The sequence below is a fragment of the Antechinus flavipes genome, chromosome 2, assembly GCF_016432865.1.
Source record: "Antechinus flavipes isolate AdamAnt ecotype Samford, QLD, Australia chromosome 2, AdamAnt_v2, whole genome shotgun sequence".
Classification (NCBI taxonomy): domain Eukaryota; kingdom Metazoa; phylum Chordata; class Mammalia; order Dasyuromorphia; family Dasyuridae; genus Antechinus; species Antechinus flavipes.
This window is the reverse complement of record NC_067399.1, coordinates 309,898,479-309,917,589: the sequence shown is the minus strand read 5'-3', so window position 1 is coordinate 309,917,589 and position 19,111 is coordinate 309,898,479. Positions and strand designations below refer to the sequence as shown.

At 34.3% G+C, this 19,111-nt stretch overlaps 1 protein-coding gene across 1 annotated transcript in view; it reads right to left on the bottom strand.

The window, feature by feature from the left end:
- Positions 1 to 9,218: 9,218 nt before the first annotated feature.
- SEL1L (SEL1L adaptor subunit of ERAD E3 ubiquitin ligase) overlaps positions 9,219 to 19,111 on the bottom strand; it is a 63,124-nt gene continuing 53,231 nt past the window's right edge. The window contains exons 18-21 of the mRNA XM_051977461.1: positions 18,746 to 18,820; positions 17,231 to 17,403; positions 15,069 to 15,197; positions 9,219 to 13,474 (exon numbers count right to left, since the gene is read on the bottom strand). Of these exons, the coding sequence (XP_051833421.1) occupies positions 13,268 to 13,474; positions 15,069 to 15,197; positions 17,231 to 17,403; positions 18,746 to 18,820 (584 nt within the window). The 3' untranslated portion in view covers positions 9,219 to 13,267. The remainder of the gene's footprint in view (positions 13,475 to 15,068; positions 15,198 to 17,230; positions 17,404 to 18,745; positions 18,821 to 19,111) is intronic.

The window sequence follows — 19,111 nt, the reverse complement described above, 5'->3', positions numbered from 1 at the left end:
TAAATTTGAATTCTACATTCTTATTATCTGTGTGACTTTGAGTAAGTCACTTAAATTCTATGAGTCTTGAATTTCTCATCTATAAAATAACTATCCTTTTGCAATAGATTTCACAGGGCTGTTATGAGCTGAGACATAACAAAACCGAATTACTGGGACTTTGCCTTATTTATTTATTAACGTACATATCATCATCATTATTGTTGTTGTGGTTGTTTTGGAGACTGAGCCTTTCTATCTCTCTGAGCTGAAATTACAACAATCACTCAAAAGTCTGTTCCCAATGTTGATCTTGATGAATCCTGCTGTTTTTACCTAGACTGATTCGCCCCTTCCAATGGGCCCCTAATTTCTGGGGCTCACCATATTAATTTTGGACTTAGAGCAGAAATCAAATCAGTCTTAGCTTGAAAGAATCTTAGTACTCCTAAATTCCACGAATTCATTGGTCTTAGGCTCCCCCAATAATGGTTTTTTTTTTCGATGAATAGCATAGTAGTAGGACACAACTGTTTCTATTTCCAAGCCCTAATCATAGCAACAGTGCCTCATTCAACAATAGAGATAATTCCATGTATCCAAAGGCACACTTCTTGGTGTCTTCTGGATGCTACCCCTCCCCTTCCAATATCAGTCAATTCTTCAGCAGCATAGAAGGTTTATGTTGTACCAAGGGAGATCCCCTGAAATATCACTCAACTGAGCCTCCACTCCCCTCCTGCCTCTCATCCCAGGTGCAGCAACTGCTAGTTATAGCTTTGGTTGGCTTTGCTATATATAAAAAGTAAACTGTAGAATGCTATAAAAATATGAGCTATTTTTAGTATAGTTCTGGGAAGTGAGAGAGGGGTAGAAGAACCCTGTTATACCCAATCTACCTTTAATTTGCTTCCTGCCTAAAGTAAGACCTTTAGGTCTTTTCTTTTTTAGTTGGCTATGCTGAGGACTTCAAAGAACCTCCTTTTATTCTTTTATGAAGTATATTAATTTCAAAGGTCTCTGAGAGTCTCAGATGATCAACAAAAGATAAAAACTAATTAAAGAAGCCTCAGGCTTTTACAGTGACTGTACCCCTCACCTTTGTGATAATAAGGGTTATTTTCCATTGTTCCAGTGGGGACAATTCAGCTCAAAAAACATATTTCTTCTGGTTCTAAATGAGACCATGGGGAAAAGATCAAGTTCTGTTTTCACCTCTCTGACTAAGCAGTAAAATCCAGTGTGTTATTGGTCACATCCGTTCTACCTTTCTACACTAGATATTAAAATGTCAAGCAGTAATGCTACCAAACTAAGAAGCCTTTTCCAAATAATATGTCAATAACAGAGAAAATAAGAAACATACAAACATGAGTAGATATAGGAGGAAAACTTCTACAGATACTTTACTCTGGGTCATAAGAGGGGAAATAAGCCCAAGTGGATTATTGACATAGATATTTTTTTCCCAAAGCCTATTTGTAACGCTTCCTACAGGCCTCTAGGGCTTTTATTTTATTTTATTTTTTAAAGTTTCATTAGTCAGATTTTATTTAAAAAGTATGTTTAGGGTAGGGCTGGGGAAAGATTGGGGAAACCCAGTCAAAAAAACATTGGTGTTCTCATATCTTGAAATTAATCTGCTTCAAAGCATTGGAGGGAAAGAAGGCGGGTGGGAGATGTTACCTTGGTTTTTCTTTCACTGACTTTTCTTTCATCCCCCATTAAGCCCAGTGATATGTATGCTTTCAAATAAAAAATCTTTTTTCTTGGTTGCCTGATTTTTTTTTAATCTATGCTAAAACTCAGAAAAAAAATTATTTCTATCTCAATAAACTGTGTTGTAGTGAAAACATTAGATTTTGAGTAGAGTTTTTGTTCAGTCGTGTCCTACTCTTTCTGAGCCCATTTGGGGTTATTCTTGGCAAAGATACTAGAGTGGTTTGCTATTTCCTCCTTCAGCTCATTTTACTGATAAACTGAAGCAGAGTTTAGTAACTTGCCCAGGGTGATATAATTAAGTATCTGCGACAGATTTAAACTCAAAAAAGATGAATCTTGTTGGCTCCAGGTCCAATACTTTATCCACTACCCCATCTAGCTGCCCTTGAAACAAGGGGACCTGGGTTTAAATTTAAGCTCTGACCCTTACTATAATAGAAAAATGACCTCATCTCCATAATCCCCATTTTCCTCATTTGTAACTTCATGGGCTGGATGAATTTCTCTTGTGGTGAGTAGACTACTAACATTGGAGACAGAAAAACCAGAGTTCAAATCTTGCCTCAAATTATCAGATGTGTGTCTCAATTTCTCTTATGTTCAGTTTCTTCATCTAGAAATAGTGATAATGAATTATCTACCTCACAGTGTAGTTATGAGTATCAAATAAAATAACACATATAAAGTGCTTTGCATACTTTAAAGCTTATATTAATGCTAGTTATTATTGTTATAGTTCTAAAATCCTCCGATCTGGACTAATTCATTTAGACAGAGTTATAAAAGGAAGTATGAAGGAAGGAAACACAAATTGGCTTAAGAAAAGTCATAATCATATCATGTCACTGTGTTCTGAAGTCACAATAACTGAATATTTGGTCTATAATTCAATCACTGCTTTACATGATTTGGTATTTTTCAGAGTTTAAATTCAGCATAATTGAACATAGATCTGTGAGTCCAGGATTTAAAAATAATTAACACGAGTCAAAAGGAAATTAGGTTGAACACAAAGAAGGATTTTTGGTAAAAACTCCAAATATATCGATTCTTATAATGAACTTAAAAGTTAGTATATCTTTCTGAACCCATAATCAAGGTTATGTGAAAATACAGTGGCTTTCACATCAGTGGGAGAAATGATATAGGTAAAAAGAGCAACAGAAATTATTGAAAGTTAATAACAAGAAAAGGATTTGTTTGAGAGGGACTGAATTAAAAAAAATTAGATTTCTTTTTTTTTGCTTACTCATGCCCTAGAACAATGAACTCCTCCAAAGAATATCCAATGAGAATATCCTCCAAATAATACATCTATATTAGTATATTATTAGTTTTTAGCATTTATTATTTACTATATATTAGTTTTTCTTACTTATTCATATGCTAGAAAAATGAACTCCTTCAAAGAACATATAGATATATATGTATATATGTGTGTGTTTGTGTCTTATTAGTATTTTTAGTATATATTATTTAGTCTATTTTAGTTTTTTCATTTGCTCATGTACTAGAATAATAAACTCCAAACAACAAATATATGTATACATGTATATGTATATACATATATGGGTATTATTGGATGCTAGTTTATACTTACATATATTTAGTATATGTTAATTTTTTTCTTGCTTACTCATATCCTAGAATAATGAGCTCCTCCAAAGAATATATATATATGCACACACAGCAACACATATGTACATGTAATTATATTATTAGTTTTAATACATATAATTGAATAGAAAAGGAACTGAGCTAGATTCAGAATTGAGTCACAAGATGAAGTCAATGGTTTACTCAGTTCCCACACTTTTCTATAATTATAACTGCATTTAATTTGTTTTGGAAAAAACTTCTAATCAAAATTGTCCATTTTATCTTCTTTGATCCTCTTCATTTCTTGTTTAGATAATTTGTTCTTAAGTGACTTCTTGACAGATAATTTAAGCTACTTAGATTTAAGCTACTTACTGTAGTTGTGGATAAGAATAGTGGGTTATAAAATCAAACAATCCACAAACATGTATTAATCATCTGAAGTGTGATAGTACTATGCTGGGTACTGGGGAGCCAGACAAAAAAATGAAAGACTCATTGCTCTCAAGAAGCTTACATTCTAGAAGAGAGACAACATGTACACATATATGAAATATATTGGGAGGGAGCAAGTATGAAAAAAGACTTCGGAGAAGGTGGTACTTAAGGGAGATAGAGGAACAAACATTTATAATACACACTTATCATATACCACAATATAATAATACACAAATATTAACTCATTTGATCCTGAACAGCAGTACAGTGCCCTTAATCTAGGAAGGCACAAAAGCTAAGGGACTTACTCAACATCACATAGATAGTAAGTTTCTGAGGCTGACTACAAAGCTAGTACTTATCCACTGTGCCACATAACTGAGCTGAATTTTGAAAGAAGTAAAAGAGTCTAAAAAGCAAAAGTGAATCAATTAAACATATGAGGTGAATTAAAGGGAAAAGTCAAGTATACTGCTGACGTTACAAATCTGGGAGACCTGAAGGGTAGTGATAACTTCAACAAAAACAATGAAGTTTGGAGGAGAGAAGATTTTTTGGGAACAATAATGAATCTAGTTTTTGACATATTAAATCTGAGTTATTTCTGAGATATCTGACTCTTTTATGAGGAGTTTATAGTATCTTATTGTAAAATTTGGCTATTTGATCATAGGCCATATTATGCAAATCTATACATCTATTTTCTGCATTTCTGAGCTTTTTACTTTTTCTATCATTTGCTACTTTCATTTGTCATCTATATCTTCTGCAAACTCCTACCAAATTCCCATTTAATTTCTTATGCCAACTTGTGAAATATGGAAATTGTGATGGGCAATATCACAATGTGGAAAGAATAATTGTTTTTCATTTAATATTTACTATGTTTTTGACTTTCCAAATCTCTTCTTCAAAAAAATATTCATGATGAGTTTTAGGATAAAAGTGAAAGGAGAAAGAAATAGAAAGTGATATCAGAGAATTCAAGAGTTGGAAGAGACCTTAGATGACATCAAATCCCAGGCACATGTAGAATGCCAAAGGTGGTCATTTGATTTATGCTTGAAAACCTCTATGGAGGGGAAACCCATGGGGATACACATAATTTTCCTGAAACATCACATATTAGTAAAGAAATAAGATAATGTCATGATATTGCAAGTTTCATTCTGCTATAGACAGAAAACCCAATAAATTCTTGACGTGCTGACAATTTTATCTCTCTGAAAGCAGAGAGAGTGATGATTTGATTTGCTAATTTGGGATGAATTATGAAAGAGAAAAGGAATAATAATTCATATAGCAGTTACTACATGCTAGGCGATGTGTTAAACCCTTATACAAATATTTTATCATTTGATCCTCACAACCACTTTTTGAGGCAAATATTATCATTATCTCCATTTTACAGTTGAGGAAACTGAGGCAAGTGAGGAATTAGGTAACTTGTGTATAATCAAAAAACTAGTGAGGGTCTGTAGCTGGCTTTGAATTGAATGCTTCCTGCCTCTAGGACAAGTGTTCAATGGGACAATTCAACAACAATTGTACTCTAGTTCTAAGAGACTAGAATAGTCTAAGTCTAAGAGACTAGAATGGTCAATTGGAAGTAATGGGAATATGGATATTTAAGCCTTTGTTAATTTTGCCTTAACACAATAAGGATGTAGAGCAATAATACAATAGCAATCGAATTCTTTGGACATGGCCCTCTTGTCCCCATATTTAGTCATCAGATATGGTAAAGGATATATAGACTTATGTGGACTTTAGAACTCTATCAAGTCAGAGAAATCATGATAGCATGTAAATTCAATTTTTTATTGAATGATGACTAGGATGCTGCATAGAAAAACAGGTCAAATCACATCCCAGGATAACTGTTTCCTTTTAGGGAAATCTAATGACTATCAATCAAAAGAGGGAAGGATGAATAGTGAGTCTAAGACATTTTGTGGGGAAATATTGGCTGATGTTAGTCCTATCATGATTTGATGAAATTTTTGGTTCTGACAAAGTTTTATCAAAATGACTTTTTATTTAGACACTCAACTATAGCTTTTACCTAGCCGTCCTGGCCATTATCTCCCAAATTCCAATTCTTGTCATAGATGATTACCAGGAAGTGGCCTACTCTCTAAACTTTCTTTCTCAACTTCCTCATCAAAAAGAGAGAGAGAAAGAGAGAGGGGGGAGGGGAGAGGAGGGAAGGAGAGAGAGAGGAGAGAAAGGAGAGAAAAATAAGGAAATGTATAAAGAAGTATCAAGTTCTAGTTCCTAAGAGTTCCTCTAGATGGGAGGTCAAACATGATTTTTACCAATAACCTTCAAAAAATTACAGTTATTTTCTGAGATTCTTCCTTGTACTTCCTCATAACTCAGGTGGCAAGTCCAGTATTTTCTCCCTAGGTCTACTAGGCAGATACATAGTAAGTACAGTGAATAGAATTTTGGACCAGAGTCCATGGTTCAAAATCAGTTTCAGATACCTAATTGTCTTATGATGAGCAAATCATTTTACTATTATCTATTTCAGCAGTTCTTATTTACAAAATAGATATAACAATAGGAGCTACCTTTTAGGTTGTGAGAATAAAATGAGATAAGATTTGTAAAGTGCTATATAAATAATACTATTTAAAATTGCACTTTTGCCTCTATTGCACCAAATATGAATTGACTCAGTCCTCAAATCCATAGCAGCCCAACTCCCACTAATCCTGAATGTGAGAGATGTTATGACTTGAGCTATCTTTAGAGATTTTGGCACAGTTGACTAAGAAGGATACATTCTGGAAAACTACTATGAGATGTACATGTCCATATTCTTAGACTTGAGAAAGTCTATTGTTTCTACCCCAGCAAATGTTGAACCTTTGGAAGGCACTCTTAGATGGGGGGTATCAGGCTCATGGTCCAGTGAAGTTCTAATCCTTTGTGACAGTAAAGAGCACTATAACTACAGTATAGGAAGGCTAAAGGCCAAAATAAATACTTACGAAAAGTATGTAAGGGCAATAAAAAGGGTCCCTTTACCTATGTTTTGGAAAGAAAAATTAAGAAGAGGACAAACTCAATGCTTGGGGGTGAATGATGTTTCTACCTCTGTCAAGGCAAATTAGTTTCATGCCAGAAAGGATAAAACAAACTTGGTTAAGAGGGAATGAAAGCCCAATTTATATGATGGGGTATTGAGAACATCCAGCAACATTAAATGAGTTTACATTTTCTAGAATGGAATTAATTCACCCAAAGGTTACTGAAAAAGATTGTAGAAAATGTGACTGAACCCATTACTGGTAACTTTAGAATAATCATATCAAATAAGATTTGTGCTAGAAGACCAGAGAAAGACAAAAATGTCTTAGAATTTCTAAAAGAGAAAGGATAGGAGCTTCTGCAAATTATCATCTGATAAGCTTGATGATATTGGAGTGGTTTGCCATTTTCTTCTCCAACTCATTTTACAGATGAAATAAGACAAATAGAGTTAAGTGACTTGCCCAGGGTTATATAACTACTCAGTTTCTGAAGCCAGATTGAACTCGGGAAGATTCATCTTCCTGAACAGAGCCAGCACTCTATCCACTGTTCCACCTAGCTGCTCCTTATTCTTGTGGATAAGGAAACACTTTATGTAAAATGCAGTGTTGGAGTTGTCTTGAAGGCAACTTTAAATTCTAGGAGTTAGAGATGAGGAGAGAATACTTTCTTTTCTCTCCACCTCCCCCCTCTCGCATCCCCTTTCTCATTTGTCATAGAATGTATTACCAGAAAAGAATCAAAACATGCAATAGGGATGCTTCAGGATAATGAGAAAATAGGAAGGAAAACAGAAGAAAATGGGAAAAAAACTCATTTCTTGAACATCTCTTCTCTTAGGTGCTTTCCCCAGAATATTATATTATATGTATTTTTAAATACTTATATGTGTACATGTTGTTTTCTCTATAGAATATAAGTCCTTTGAGCATAAAGATGATTTCACTTTTGTTTTATGTTCCCAGCACTTAGCAGAGGATATTCTTTATCATCCATTAATTGCCTGATATTCTTAATGGGAAGTTAACAAGCATTTATGAAGCATTTACTATGTGCTAGGAATTGTGCTAAATGCTTTACAAATCTTTGATCTTTACAACTCTGAAAAATAGTTAAGATTATCATCCCCATTTTACAGTAGAGGTAAACTGAAGGAAACAAATTAAGTGATACCCATTGTATCGAATGCTGAATTTAAATTCGGGTCAGGAAGTACTTTCTGCATATGGGGTACATACGTACATAAGCATGGGACAAGAGTCACATTTGAGGAGTTTAAAAGTCTCATGTGAATCGACTATAGTGTGAGTACTGTATAATAAAACTTAGAAAATTAAATTGGAGTCAGTTTATGAAAAGCTTGAAATGATAAACTGAAGAATTTGGTTTAACTTAAAGAGAATATAGAGGAGTTAGTATAGGTGTGCAACAGTCAGACTAGCACTACAGAAAAATTCACTTTCTAAGGTTTGTAGAATGGGAAGAGATTTGGGGCAGGGAAAATAATTATGCAGCTATATCACTACTCCAGATAAGAAATGATTAGAGGGCTGGATTTAGAATCAGAAGACTTGAGTTCAAATTCTGCTTCTATTTTTGTGACAATGGGAGACTTGGGGCTAGTTTCTTTTTTAATTTTTCTGGGAATCAGTTTATCAATAAATGAAGGCATTGGACTAGATGACCTTGGAGTTTCTTTCCATTTCTAATTTTATAATCCTATAGAACTTTGTTGGGTCACAACTAATTATCATATTTGACATGGATCTTACTTTCATAAAATCAAAATTCAAATAATGGTGGTTTTAACAAATAAATTGAGTTGCACGAGAATTTAGGGTCACCCAGGAAGCAATGCCCACAAGAACTGGAGCTCCTGTTTTGGGTCCTGTTTGCAATCAGCAAGGGTGCCATGACAGTTTATTAACACCCTTGGATTGTAAGAGTTGGCACTGTGAAAAACATGCTCCCCCTCCCCCACGCTATACCTTCCCTTATAAGCGACAAATATAGTGGGGTGAAGATTAAAGATCACCTTTCTCTTTCTCTTCTACCTCTGCTATTCTATGCTATTAGTGAGTGCATTTAGTTTACGTATAGTGAAGGATTTCTTTTTTATGATCCAAGTTAAGCAATGAACCAGAATGTAACCTGGAGATATGAATATACATGTATATGTTTGTACATATGCATGTATGCAGCATGTATATTGATCCAGGCCCTTAAGATAACTTAGAAGATTCAGGAAGCTGAAGTTTGGTTGAGGCTAGTGAGGGTCAGGAGCCAGAAGTGAATAAAAGAGTCAAATTGCCTGGAATTTGAATATGCTTTTTTCCCTAGGATCTTCTGAAATTCTAATGTTTCTTCATAAGATATAAACAAAAAAAAACCCAAGAAATTTAAAAAAAAGTTATAGGCCTAAAGTACATTAGAGCATATAGGCTAACCAGAGGTGGAATCTTTATTTCACAAGATTCAAGATATAGTACAAAACGAATCTGTACATCTTTCTATTAACAGGATTTTTTTGTTTACACAATTATATTACACTTCACCAACCTTTATACTGCATTTTAAAAAATACAAAATAAATTTACAAAAAAGCTTACCATGTTGTTTGTTCACAATGCCAATTGATAATATTTTATGGTCTTTTATATCTTCCGCTTCCCTATATATAGTCATATATATATATATAGTGGTTATCTTGATCATACCAAACCTTGTAATTATTTTTGTATGAAATAGAACACAGAGTCAGTTCGTTTGTCTAAATAGGAAAATAATGGTACAAATAAGATTACTTATATACACCTTATCTCTCCTTTAAATATACTAAATCTGAATTGTATCAGTGGAAACACTTTAGAATATGTTCAAAATTTTTTCTTTACCTTGTTTTTAATTTTCTTGAAGATAAAAGGAGAAATTTGTTGAACTTCATTAAATATTACATATTTAAAGACCAGCAAGGGCCTTGAACAATATTGCATTCAGAAAGCTTATACTTCCATTTTAATTGGAAAGTCAAGTGTGATGAAAAATTCACATGAAAAGAGAATCTTTTAAGTTCCATTTCTTTTGCTACTGTTATTTGCTCTATCCTTAAAGTCATAATAATGTGCAATATACATTAAACTTATTTTCAAAAATGAACAATACCAGCTGGTGTGTGTGTATGTGTGTATGTGTGTGTGTGTATGTGTGCGCGTGTGCGTGTTTGTGTATGCTGGAGGGAGAATACATAATTCACAATGCTCTTTTTGGCAGCTAAAGGGACTGTTTTTCTTAAGTACTTTGTTTTGAAATGTAAATCCAAACCTATATACAGGTGAGATTTTTTTTTTTTTTCTGAGAATGTAATTACACATGCTACACACACAAACTGCTGTGATATTCATCTTAAGACTATCTGCATGCAAGTTTCTGAAGTGTTGGTTGGCAGAACAAAGATAGAAAGCAAGAAGGAAGGGCAATAAAGAAAAAAACGGGGAAGAGAAAACCTATAATGAATTGTTTTTAGCTTCCTAGAGGCATTAATAGTTCTTTAAATATAGCATCAGAGTATCACTAGGTCTCTGGTGGAAGTTTCCAAAATTTCCCAGTGGTATGAAATCAAACTTTAGCAGTAAAATAAAAAAGCCACATACTAACCTTTATATGTAGAAAGGTTACAGATCCTCAAAAACGTTATTGATTCACAATTTTGATTTATATGCTAAATAATGAATTTTGAACAAAAGTCATTTGACCTCTCTTCTCTCTACCATTCTATGTTAACCAAAAATAAGACCTATTACAAAAACTGGGAGAAAAAAGAAAAACCCAATACCATAACAGTAAAATAAAATAGATGATATGGATATATTCAAGAATCTGAAACACAGTTGGTAAACTAATGCACAATAGTAAATATGCTTAAAGTACTACTGTTGTTCTCTTTTTCAGAAGAAGATACAATACAAAACGGACCAGGAGAGCATGAGATTATTAAGGAAAAAATGAAGCCATACTATATCAGTTACCTATAAATTCTATTATTAAAACTCCTGAATCCCTGAGTTAGTTTAATGTCACTGACATTAACTAGCTTCTACTACTGTCATTTTATTCAAATGGATGCCATTTGATTAGGTTAGCATTGACTATTGTTTTAGGGAAAAAACTAAAACCAAACTTCCTTATCTCAGAGAAAAAAATGGGGCAAAGTCCATTCTCTTCCATAGATTCTTTATATACAGCAAATGAACTGAATTATCATAATAGATCTGCAGGTACTGACACCAGAGGAAATTTGGAAATGAAGAGACACAGAGAAAGGGACATGGGATATTTTTTATTTTAATCAAGGATATTGGGATATGGCAATTGGGGAATTGATATAAAATAATTTATTAAATGGTAAATAAGGCTGTGATTTGTCCATCTGGCCTTTATGTAATGAATATTCTGCATAACAGAACTGATTCTTACAGAACTACTAGAGAGGAAATGAAGTAAATTCTAAAGGGAAACAAATTTGAAATGTAAGAGAGATTAAAAAAAAAAGGCAAGTTACTAGAACTTATGTTAATTTTAAAGTTTGGATTTTTAAATAAATTCAATACTGTTCCACTTAAATGAAGTATAGTCTCGACTTGGTCTCACCTTGCCTTATACTGCAGCTACCTTTAGGGGGAACGCAGAGAAGAAAAAAGTGGGGAGAATGAAGATGCACACAGTACCACCAACCTCAAATTGATAAATTTAAGAGTGTGCATAAATTTTGCTAGCATTTAAAATCTGAACTTCACAGAGCAACCATTTTAACTTTTGAGGGGAAAGAAATTCCTTGAATTTTCCATCTTAAATTTAGAAGCAAGTTATCTGGAAGCTTGCTAATCAAGTTGGTAACAGAGAAGTATAAAACTTTACCTGAAAGTCTATATGTTCACTAGAGACTGGTAAAAAGTATTTCTAAACAAAATCTCAGCCCAAGAAATTAAAGCCATGCCACAATGGAAGCAATTAACTCTTTATATATTACCACAGATAATGGATTATGGGAAAAGTGTGTCAAGATTAGTTTTAAGAAGGGCTGAGGTCTGCTAGGGAAGGAAAAAGGTTGCTCAGTAAGTTGAACTACTGAAATGCTCACACCTCCTAATAACAAAAATCTGGTGAAGTTTTAATTCAAATGCATTCTCTCATCCTAAGAAAACCATGTTCTCAGTTTGATTTGAGATCTCTGCCAGATTTGAGCTGGGGATAAAAACAAGTGTCCCAATGTTCTCTGTGGAAAAATAGTAAAAATGAGATAGCTAAGCAAGTGATTCATCTTTCAGTACAACTGACAAATCAGCAGAGGAGAGAATATACCTTTAAAAGTTTATAAGGCTTTGGCTTTCTTCAACTGCAGAGGTTAATTCTCTTGTCCATTTGAATTTAATATTGTAATGGTATTCACCATACACTGTTTCCTGGCAAAGATCTTTCACATTTAATGATTCAGAATGTTGATCCAACTACCTTTCTGTGTTTGTGCAAAATGAAATGCAAGTGAAAATAAATTCTGGAAGCAAATGTTTCAACTTTTGTATATCTTGCAGAGTATCTGACATGGTATTCTGATTTCTCACATTTAATCCATCCTTTGGCTTCTGTATCACAGCTCTGTGTACCCAAAATAAACAAAATATATTTGGGTGAACAATGGATAATATCATATAGTAGAGCAAGGAGATGGTTACTATGTTTTCAGATTTCCTTTTCTTTAAGAAAGGAAATCCACATAAAACTTCTGACCATTAATTTTTCATTGATCTTTGAAGGAGAAAAATTATGCTGGACTCAAAGTAATTAATGAAGATGCTTATAAAGTGTGACTAACACCAGGAATAAGGAAGCTCTTACCCTTCCTTTTAAAATAATGCAAATATGTAGATATGTACATTTGCAATATGGATCAGTAAAATAATTTATTTATCACAGTTCTAGAACACTTTGACGACGTAATTTCTTTTTACTTAAAAGGCAAGTTCTGTTTTCAGACTTTCAAACATGTTAAAAGTTGAACTTGCAATTGGGTTTTCCTTTTGTACATTGATCAGTTTCTAGTGTTGGTGCATAAGACCTTAATATAGTTACTATAAGGACTTTTGCATACTAAGAGAATGACCAATAGAACTTAAGAAAAGACAGCTGGATACAGTAGACATTACTTTGAGTATCTCACATATGTTTCCAGGAAAAACTAAATGAAAGCCAATGAAAAGTATTATTCCATATGGCACTGAAACAAACATTCAACTCAGTGTAGGTAAGAGTTACTTATCCCTGAAAATAAAGGCATCAGATTCTAAAAGCAGCTTTAAGAATTAAATGCTTCTTTGTGCCTCTTTTGGGAGGTGGCCACTGATCCAAAGTCCTAATCACGATGCAAGTGTTTTCAACAAACAGATCCCATTCCTTCATGGTTGATGATGGTCAAGGCTCCACCAGGAAGCTGTTATTGAGGGGGTTGCTGTTCTCGTCGAGGCTCCTGTTGAGGAGGTGGAGCTGGCCGTGGCCCAGGAGGCCTCCGGATTGCTTGATGTTGTCTCTGCCTGTAAGCTATGACTGTTCCCAACAGTAACGCGATGATGATCATTAGATAAATGTCCCACTCTGGTCCCAAAAGCTGGTCCATATCAAAGTAGGAGAAGATTTCCCGTATCTTAATGAAAATACAAAATCACGTTACATTCATAGAATGCTAGAAGGAAAAGTATTAAAACTGGTAAGATGTCAATAATCTGGAAATCAATATTTTATTAAAATGTTTTGTTTTAGGGTATACTTTGCTACGTCTTGGTAATGATATATTTATTCCCCTTTAGTACAATGTCAGTTTTTGGTAATCAAAATTGGTCAGCTATATTGTTTTTCTGGGGTAACAGAAGTTTTCAAGATTTCGAAAGCTATCATTGGTGATGTCTTTCTTTACGGTTTAGCAAACAATACACTTTAAAAATAACATTTCCACTTATACTCAAATTAACAAAGTGACAGCATAGTATCATGAACGGAGAATCAGATTTAAATTCAGGAATTCCTAGACTCAAGTCCTTTCTCTGACACACATTGACACACAAATGCTTTGAACAACTCACTAAGATAGTTGCAGAGAAGATGCTATTTGGAATTGGTAGAGGGAATCTCCTCTTTGGAAGTTCCCTAAATCAATGAAATCATAGGTCTAGTCCCTATCCCTATAGATATTTATTAGACAGAAAAGAACTTTTGAAGTCTATGACACTATAAGTATGAATCACAAACTTATCCTCTGTTGGAATCTTTATAAATTGTTAAGTCCTTAGAGTTGATAGAGACAATAATTATCTAATTTAGCATGGTTCAGTATCATTGATCTGATCTTACAAGGAGATGTTTTGGGCCAGAACCTGAAACAAAGTACTAAGTAGAACTAATTGATACAATGCTGGTGTTCACACCAGTACTCATTGGAGTTCACAAGTATGGGAGATTCACAAAGCAAACTTTGTAACTTTGTGAATTCACATCTCCCTTAGGTGTAACTCCAGAAAGAGGAGTCAACCTTTGGGAGATGATATATAAGAAGCTGACTCAGTCGGGAGTTCAGCTGAATTAGATTGAGAGGGGAGCGTCAAGTGAGTTCAGCCAGAAGCCCTCTCTCGGAAGAGAATTATTTCAGGTTAGAGAGAGTTACTTCGGAACATTGACTGGGATTGGAGAGGAGCACTCTGGGAGGAAGCCCACAAGCCCTCTCTCAGAGGCAAGACAAATTCACCTTTGTGCTGGCTGGGCTGAAGGACAAACCTTTGGATTTGGAGACATTCGGAGAGAGCTCTTGGAACCAAGAGGCTGAAGGACAAACTTTTGGATTTGGAGACAGTCGGAGGGAGCTCTTGGAACCAAGCAGAGAGATAGGCCTCTAAGCTAACCGGGCTATATTGGAGGCAATAAAAAATCTGAACTTTTATCACCTGGTTATGTTTTGAGGTGATTATTACTTTCAACCGCAACTAAGGCTGCCTTCAGAAAACCTCCCCAAGAAACCTGCTTTTTCTCCCAGAGAGAACCATCTTATATTATATTTTAAAGAAGAAAAACACCAACAATCCTCTACTTATTCTTACATGTGATCAGAGAACTGAAAAGGAACTACATTTGGAACTGAGATTGATAATTTTTGAAGAAGAGTATTTAGAAGTAAAACTTCAAAGACTATACAAAGCTATGGTATTGGAAGACCTCTAGCTTAAACAGACAGAAGAAAAATCACTCACACTAGCATCACGTATATACTGCAAAGAGTAAACAACAGCGAGCTTGCAGAGGGCCAGGAATACTGGAACTTGCGCATCTGGGCTTGCTTCGGCAGCCATGTCATAAAAGCGCTTGGCGAGGTGAATATCCTACAATGTAGCACACAATATATTTAATACTAATTTTAGGAGACAAAGATAAATCAAAGCTGTTTAACTTGCAGTTACTGCATAGCCAAGATAGATGCTTCTAATTTCACAAGAAATTGTTCACTGAAAACTTAGAAGATTTTTATCAAATTTCCATTTGTTTGACATGTTTACTTATTTGCTTTAACAAACATACACAAATATTCCCACAATCTCAACATCTTAACTAACCTAAAAATCAAGTCACTTAATGCTTCATTTCTAATAATCTTTCTATTGAAAGTTAGGATAAACTTTGATTTTTTTCAAAACACACACACACACACATACACAAATTGTACACATTTCTTCAGATTAAATATAAAAATATAAACACCCTGTATATATTAATACTTACTCTAGATATCCAATTAATTCCTTAACTATTTGCACATGATCCTGATAAAACCTTTTTGATAGTTTTTGAACAAAAATCAAAGGATCATAGGATCACAGATTTAGAACTGGGTGGAACCTTACAGATCATCTAGCCAAACTGAGGCCCAGAGAGGCAAAATGCCTTGCCATAGGTGAAAACAGATACTAAATAAGTAACATCGATTTGAACCACAGTGAAGTAATGGAGATAACAACTGATTTAAAGTGAGGAAGATCTGGGTTCATATTCAGCCTCAAATACCTATTAGTGAGGTGACCCTAGGCAAGTCCCTTAACTTCTCTGTAATTCAGTTTCTTCATGTGCGATATAAGGGGTGGATTCACTAGGTTTTAGGTCCCTTCCAGTTCTAAATTGATAATCCTATGAACCCAGATCCTGTGCTTCTACATCCTGCTCTCTTTCCATTAAAGTATTATACTATAGCATTACATCTACCATATTTCTTTCCATTGCTTTTTAAGTCAAAATTGCAAAGTGCTTCACTGATTTCCATTAAATATTTAAATACATATGTAAATGTACACATACATGTGTATTGTCATGTCTGACTCTTTGTGACCCTATGGACCATAGTACACCAATACTGTTCATTGGGTTTTCTTGGCAAAGATACATACTGGAGAGATTTGCCACTTCTTCCTCCCATGGATTAAAGCAGAGAAAGTTATGAGACTTACTCAGAATCACACAGCTAGTACTATTTGAAGTCACATTTGAACTCAGATCTCCTTGCTTCCTGGCCCAGCACTCTATCTACTGAGCCTCTACCTAATTATTTGTCTCTTTCTTTCCCCCTATATCTAGCCATGAAAAATATTTTTTAAAAAAGAGAGGGACTCTAGCATATTTGGAAGATACTTGCTCTTAGTTTAATTTTCATCAAGTTATCAGAATCAGGAAAATTCTTACCTGTTATCTTTAAGTATGTAGGTTTTAAGAAGTAAGGATCTTGGGTATTAAGAATTTTTTGGGGAGGCTGGTAAAAATGTGCATGAAACAGTGTTTGGAAGACAATATTATAGATAAAATAAATTGAAGATATCATCAAAAGTTACTGATAGGATGAATACAGAGAGGACTGGCAAGACTTACATGAACTGATGCTAAGTGAAATGGGCAGAACCAGGAGATCATTATACACTTCGACAACGATATTGTATGAGGACATATTTTGATGGAAGTGGATTTCTTTGACAAAGAGACCTGAGTTTCAATTGATAAATGATGGACAAAAGCAGCTACACCCAAAGAAAGAACACTGGGAAACGAATGTAAACTATCTGCATTTTTGTTTTTCTTCCCGGATTATTTATACCTTCTGAATCCAATTCTCCCTACGCAACAAGAGAACTGTTCGGTTCTGCAAACATATATTGTATCTAGGATATACTGCAACATATCCAACATATAAAGGACTGCTTGCCATCTAGGGGAGGGGGTGGAGGGAGGGAGGGGGAAAAAAATCGGAACAGAAACGAGTGTCAATATAATGTAATTATTAAATAAAAAAAAAAAATTAAAAAAAAAAAAAAAAAAAAAACAAAAGTTACTGATACATTTAACAGACAAAAATCGGGCTTTTATTTGTGCTCACCTGTTTAATGCCAAGTCCTTTTTCATGCATGTACCCCAGGTTAAACATAGCTTGTGCACTGTGTTGCTGCTCAGATGCTAGTCGGTAATGAATAAATGCTGTCTCATAATCAACATCAGTACCAAAGCCATAGAAATGGTAGTCTCCAAGCTTAATTCTAGCAACAGTGTAGCCTAAGAAAAAAATATACAAAAACATTCACGTAAAACTTTCATTTAAAAAGGTCTATACTAGTTATTTCTTCTTTTTAACATTAAGCATATTTCCCATAAAATTGATTATAACTTTAATGCACTCTAATATAAACTCTTTAAAGGTAGAAACTGTCATATTTTCTTTTCTACACCCAACACCTAACATTTAGTTGGGTGCTTAATAAATATTTACTGACTTAAATTTCTACTTTCAGCATGCTGATTTTATAAGCAAATGTTGTAGGATTGGGAGTGCATGAAGCATATCTAATTGGAACATGTCTGAAGTACTGAGACAAGTGGAATGGTTACCAATCAGACATCAAGGTCTCAAGCAAAGACATTCTAGAGATAAAAAGACTTTAAGGTAGGATAGGAAGACAGTGGGAATTACAGACTGGAAAAAATAGTATAAGGCTTTGTGGTAGAAATGGCATTTGAGCTGGACCTCAAAAGATCAATCCATTAATAAGCATTTATTAAGGGCCTATAATGTGCCAGTGTGAGCCACTGGGAATGCCCTCCTCTCTCAAAGAATTTGGGAGATAAATATTACATATGAAGATACAAAGAATGAACATTAAGAGAATAGATATAAATTTTTAAAAAGTAGTTAAATAAAAGATAGTTTGGAAAGGAGAGTGTTTGTAGCTGTAGGGACCAGGAACTGCATTAATGAAGAAAGTGTGGGATTTTGTGAGGCAGAAGTGATTAGTGCCTTGGGAATGACTGGTGGACAATTATGGGGACAGGAAGAGTGTTGTGTAAAAGGAACATCGAGAAGGCCAATTTGACAAGACTGTGAAGTTTAGGAGTCAGTCTGTCAAAAGACCAATTAGGAGGCCACTGCAATAATGGCGAAAGGTGTTTAGGGCTGTATTAAAGTGGTATGTTAGAGAGGTATAGAAGTGGCAAAATTTAGCCATTAAATGGATATGTGCAGTGAGGGAAAGTGAGGAGTCAAGAACAAGAACAAGTCCTTGCCAAAGTTTTAAATCTAGAAGACTGGAAAAATGATGATGCTTTTGCTAGAAAGAGGAACATTTGGAAAGAAAGGTGTTAAGTTCTGTTTTAAATATGTTGAATTTGAGATGTTTGAAATTTTAGTTTAAATGTTTGAATGCCTCGTTTGAAATGTCCAACAGATGACTATTGACATAGAAGTGAAACGCAGGAAAGATGGATATAAGTTCAACAACAGTGCAATATCATTCCTGCTTTAGGATCAAGGTCAAAAAATGGTATGACTTAAACTTTACATAGGATACAGCAAATACTGCAGGTTATTCTGATGAAATTCTCTATTGAAATAACAACTTACCTTGGGAGGCTGCCCTATTCCAATGCAGCAAAGCTCTGGGATAGGTTTCATTCTCGCCTACAATGCTGGCTTCTTCTAGAGGAAATAAAAGTGAGATAGCAGTATGACATCTACATACCATATGGCATGGTATTTAACTGACAATGCTGGATTGAGATGTTTTCAGCAGTAATCTCTTTTAATGTTTCTGCTATACTGTACTAAGACATTTCATTGTAGAGTACTAATATTATTGAACTGCATTATCGCCATACTAATATAGCATCTTGCATAAAGATAGAACTTAATGAATGTATATTGAATTGATATGAATGCTAGGTTCAGGAAAAGCTATTTAAGCAAAGTCACTATATATAGAGTCTGTTT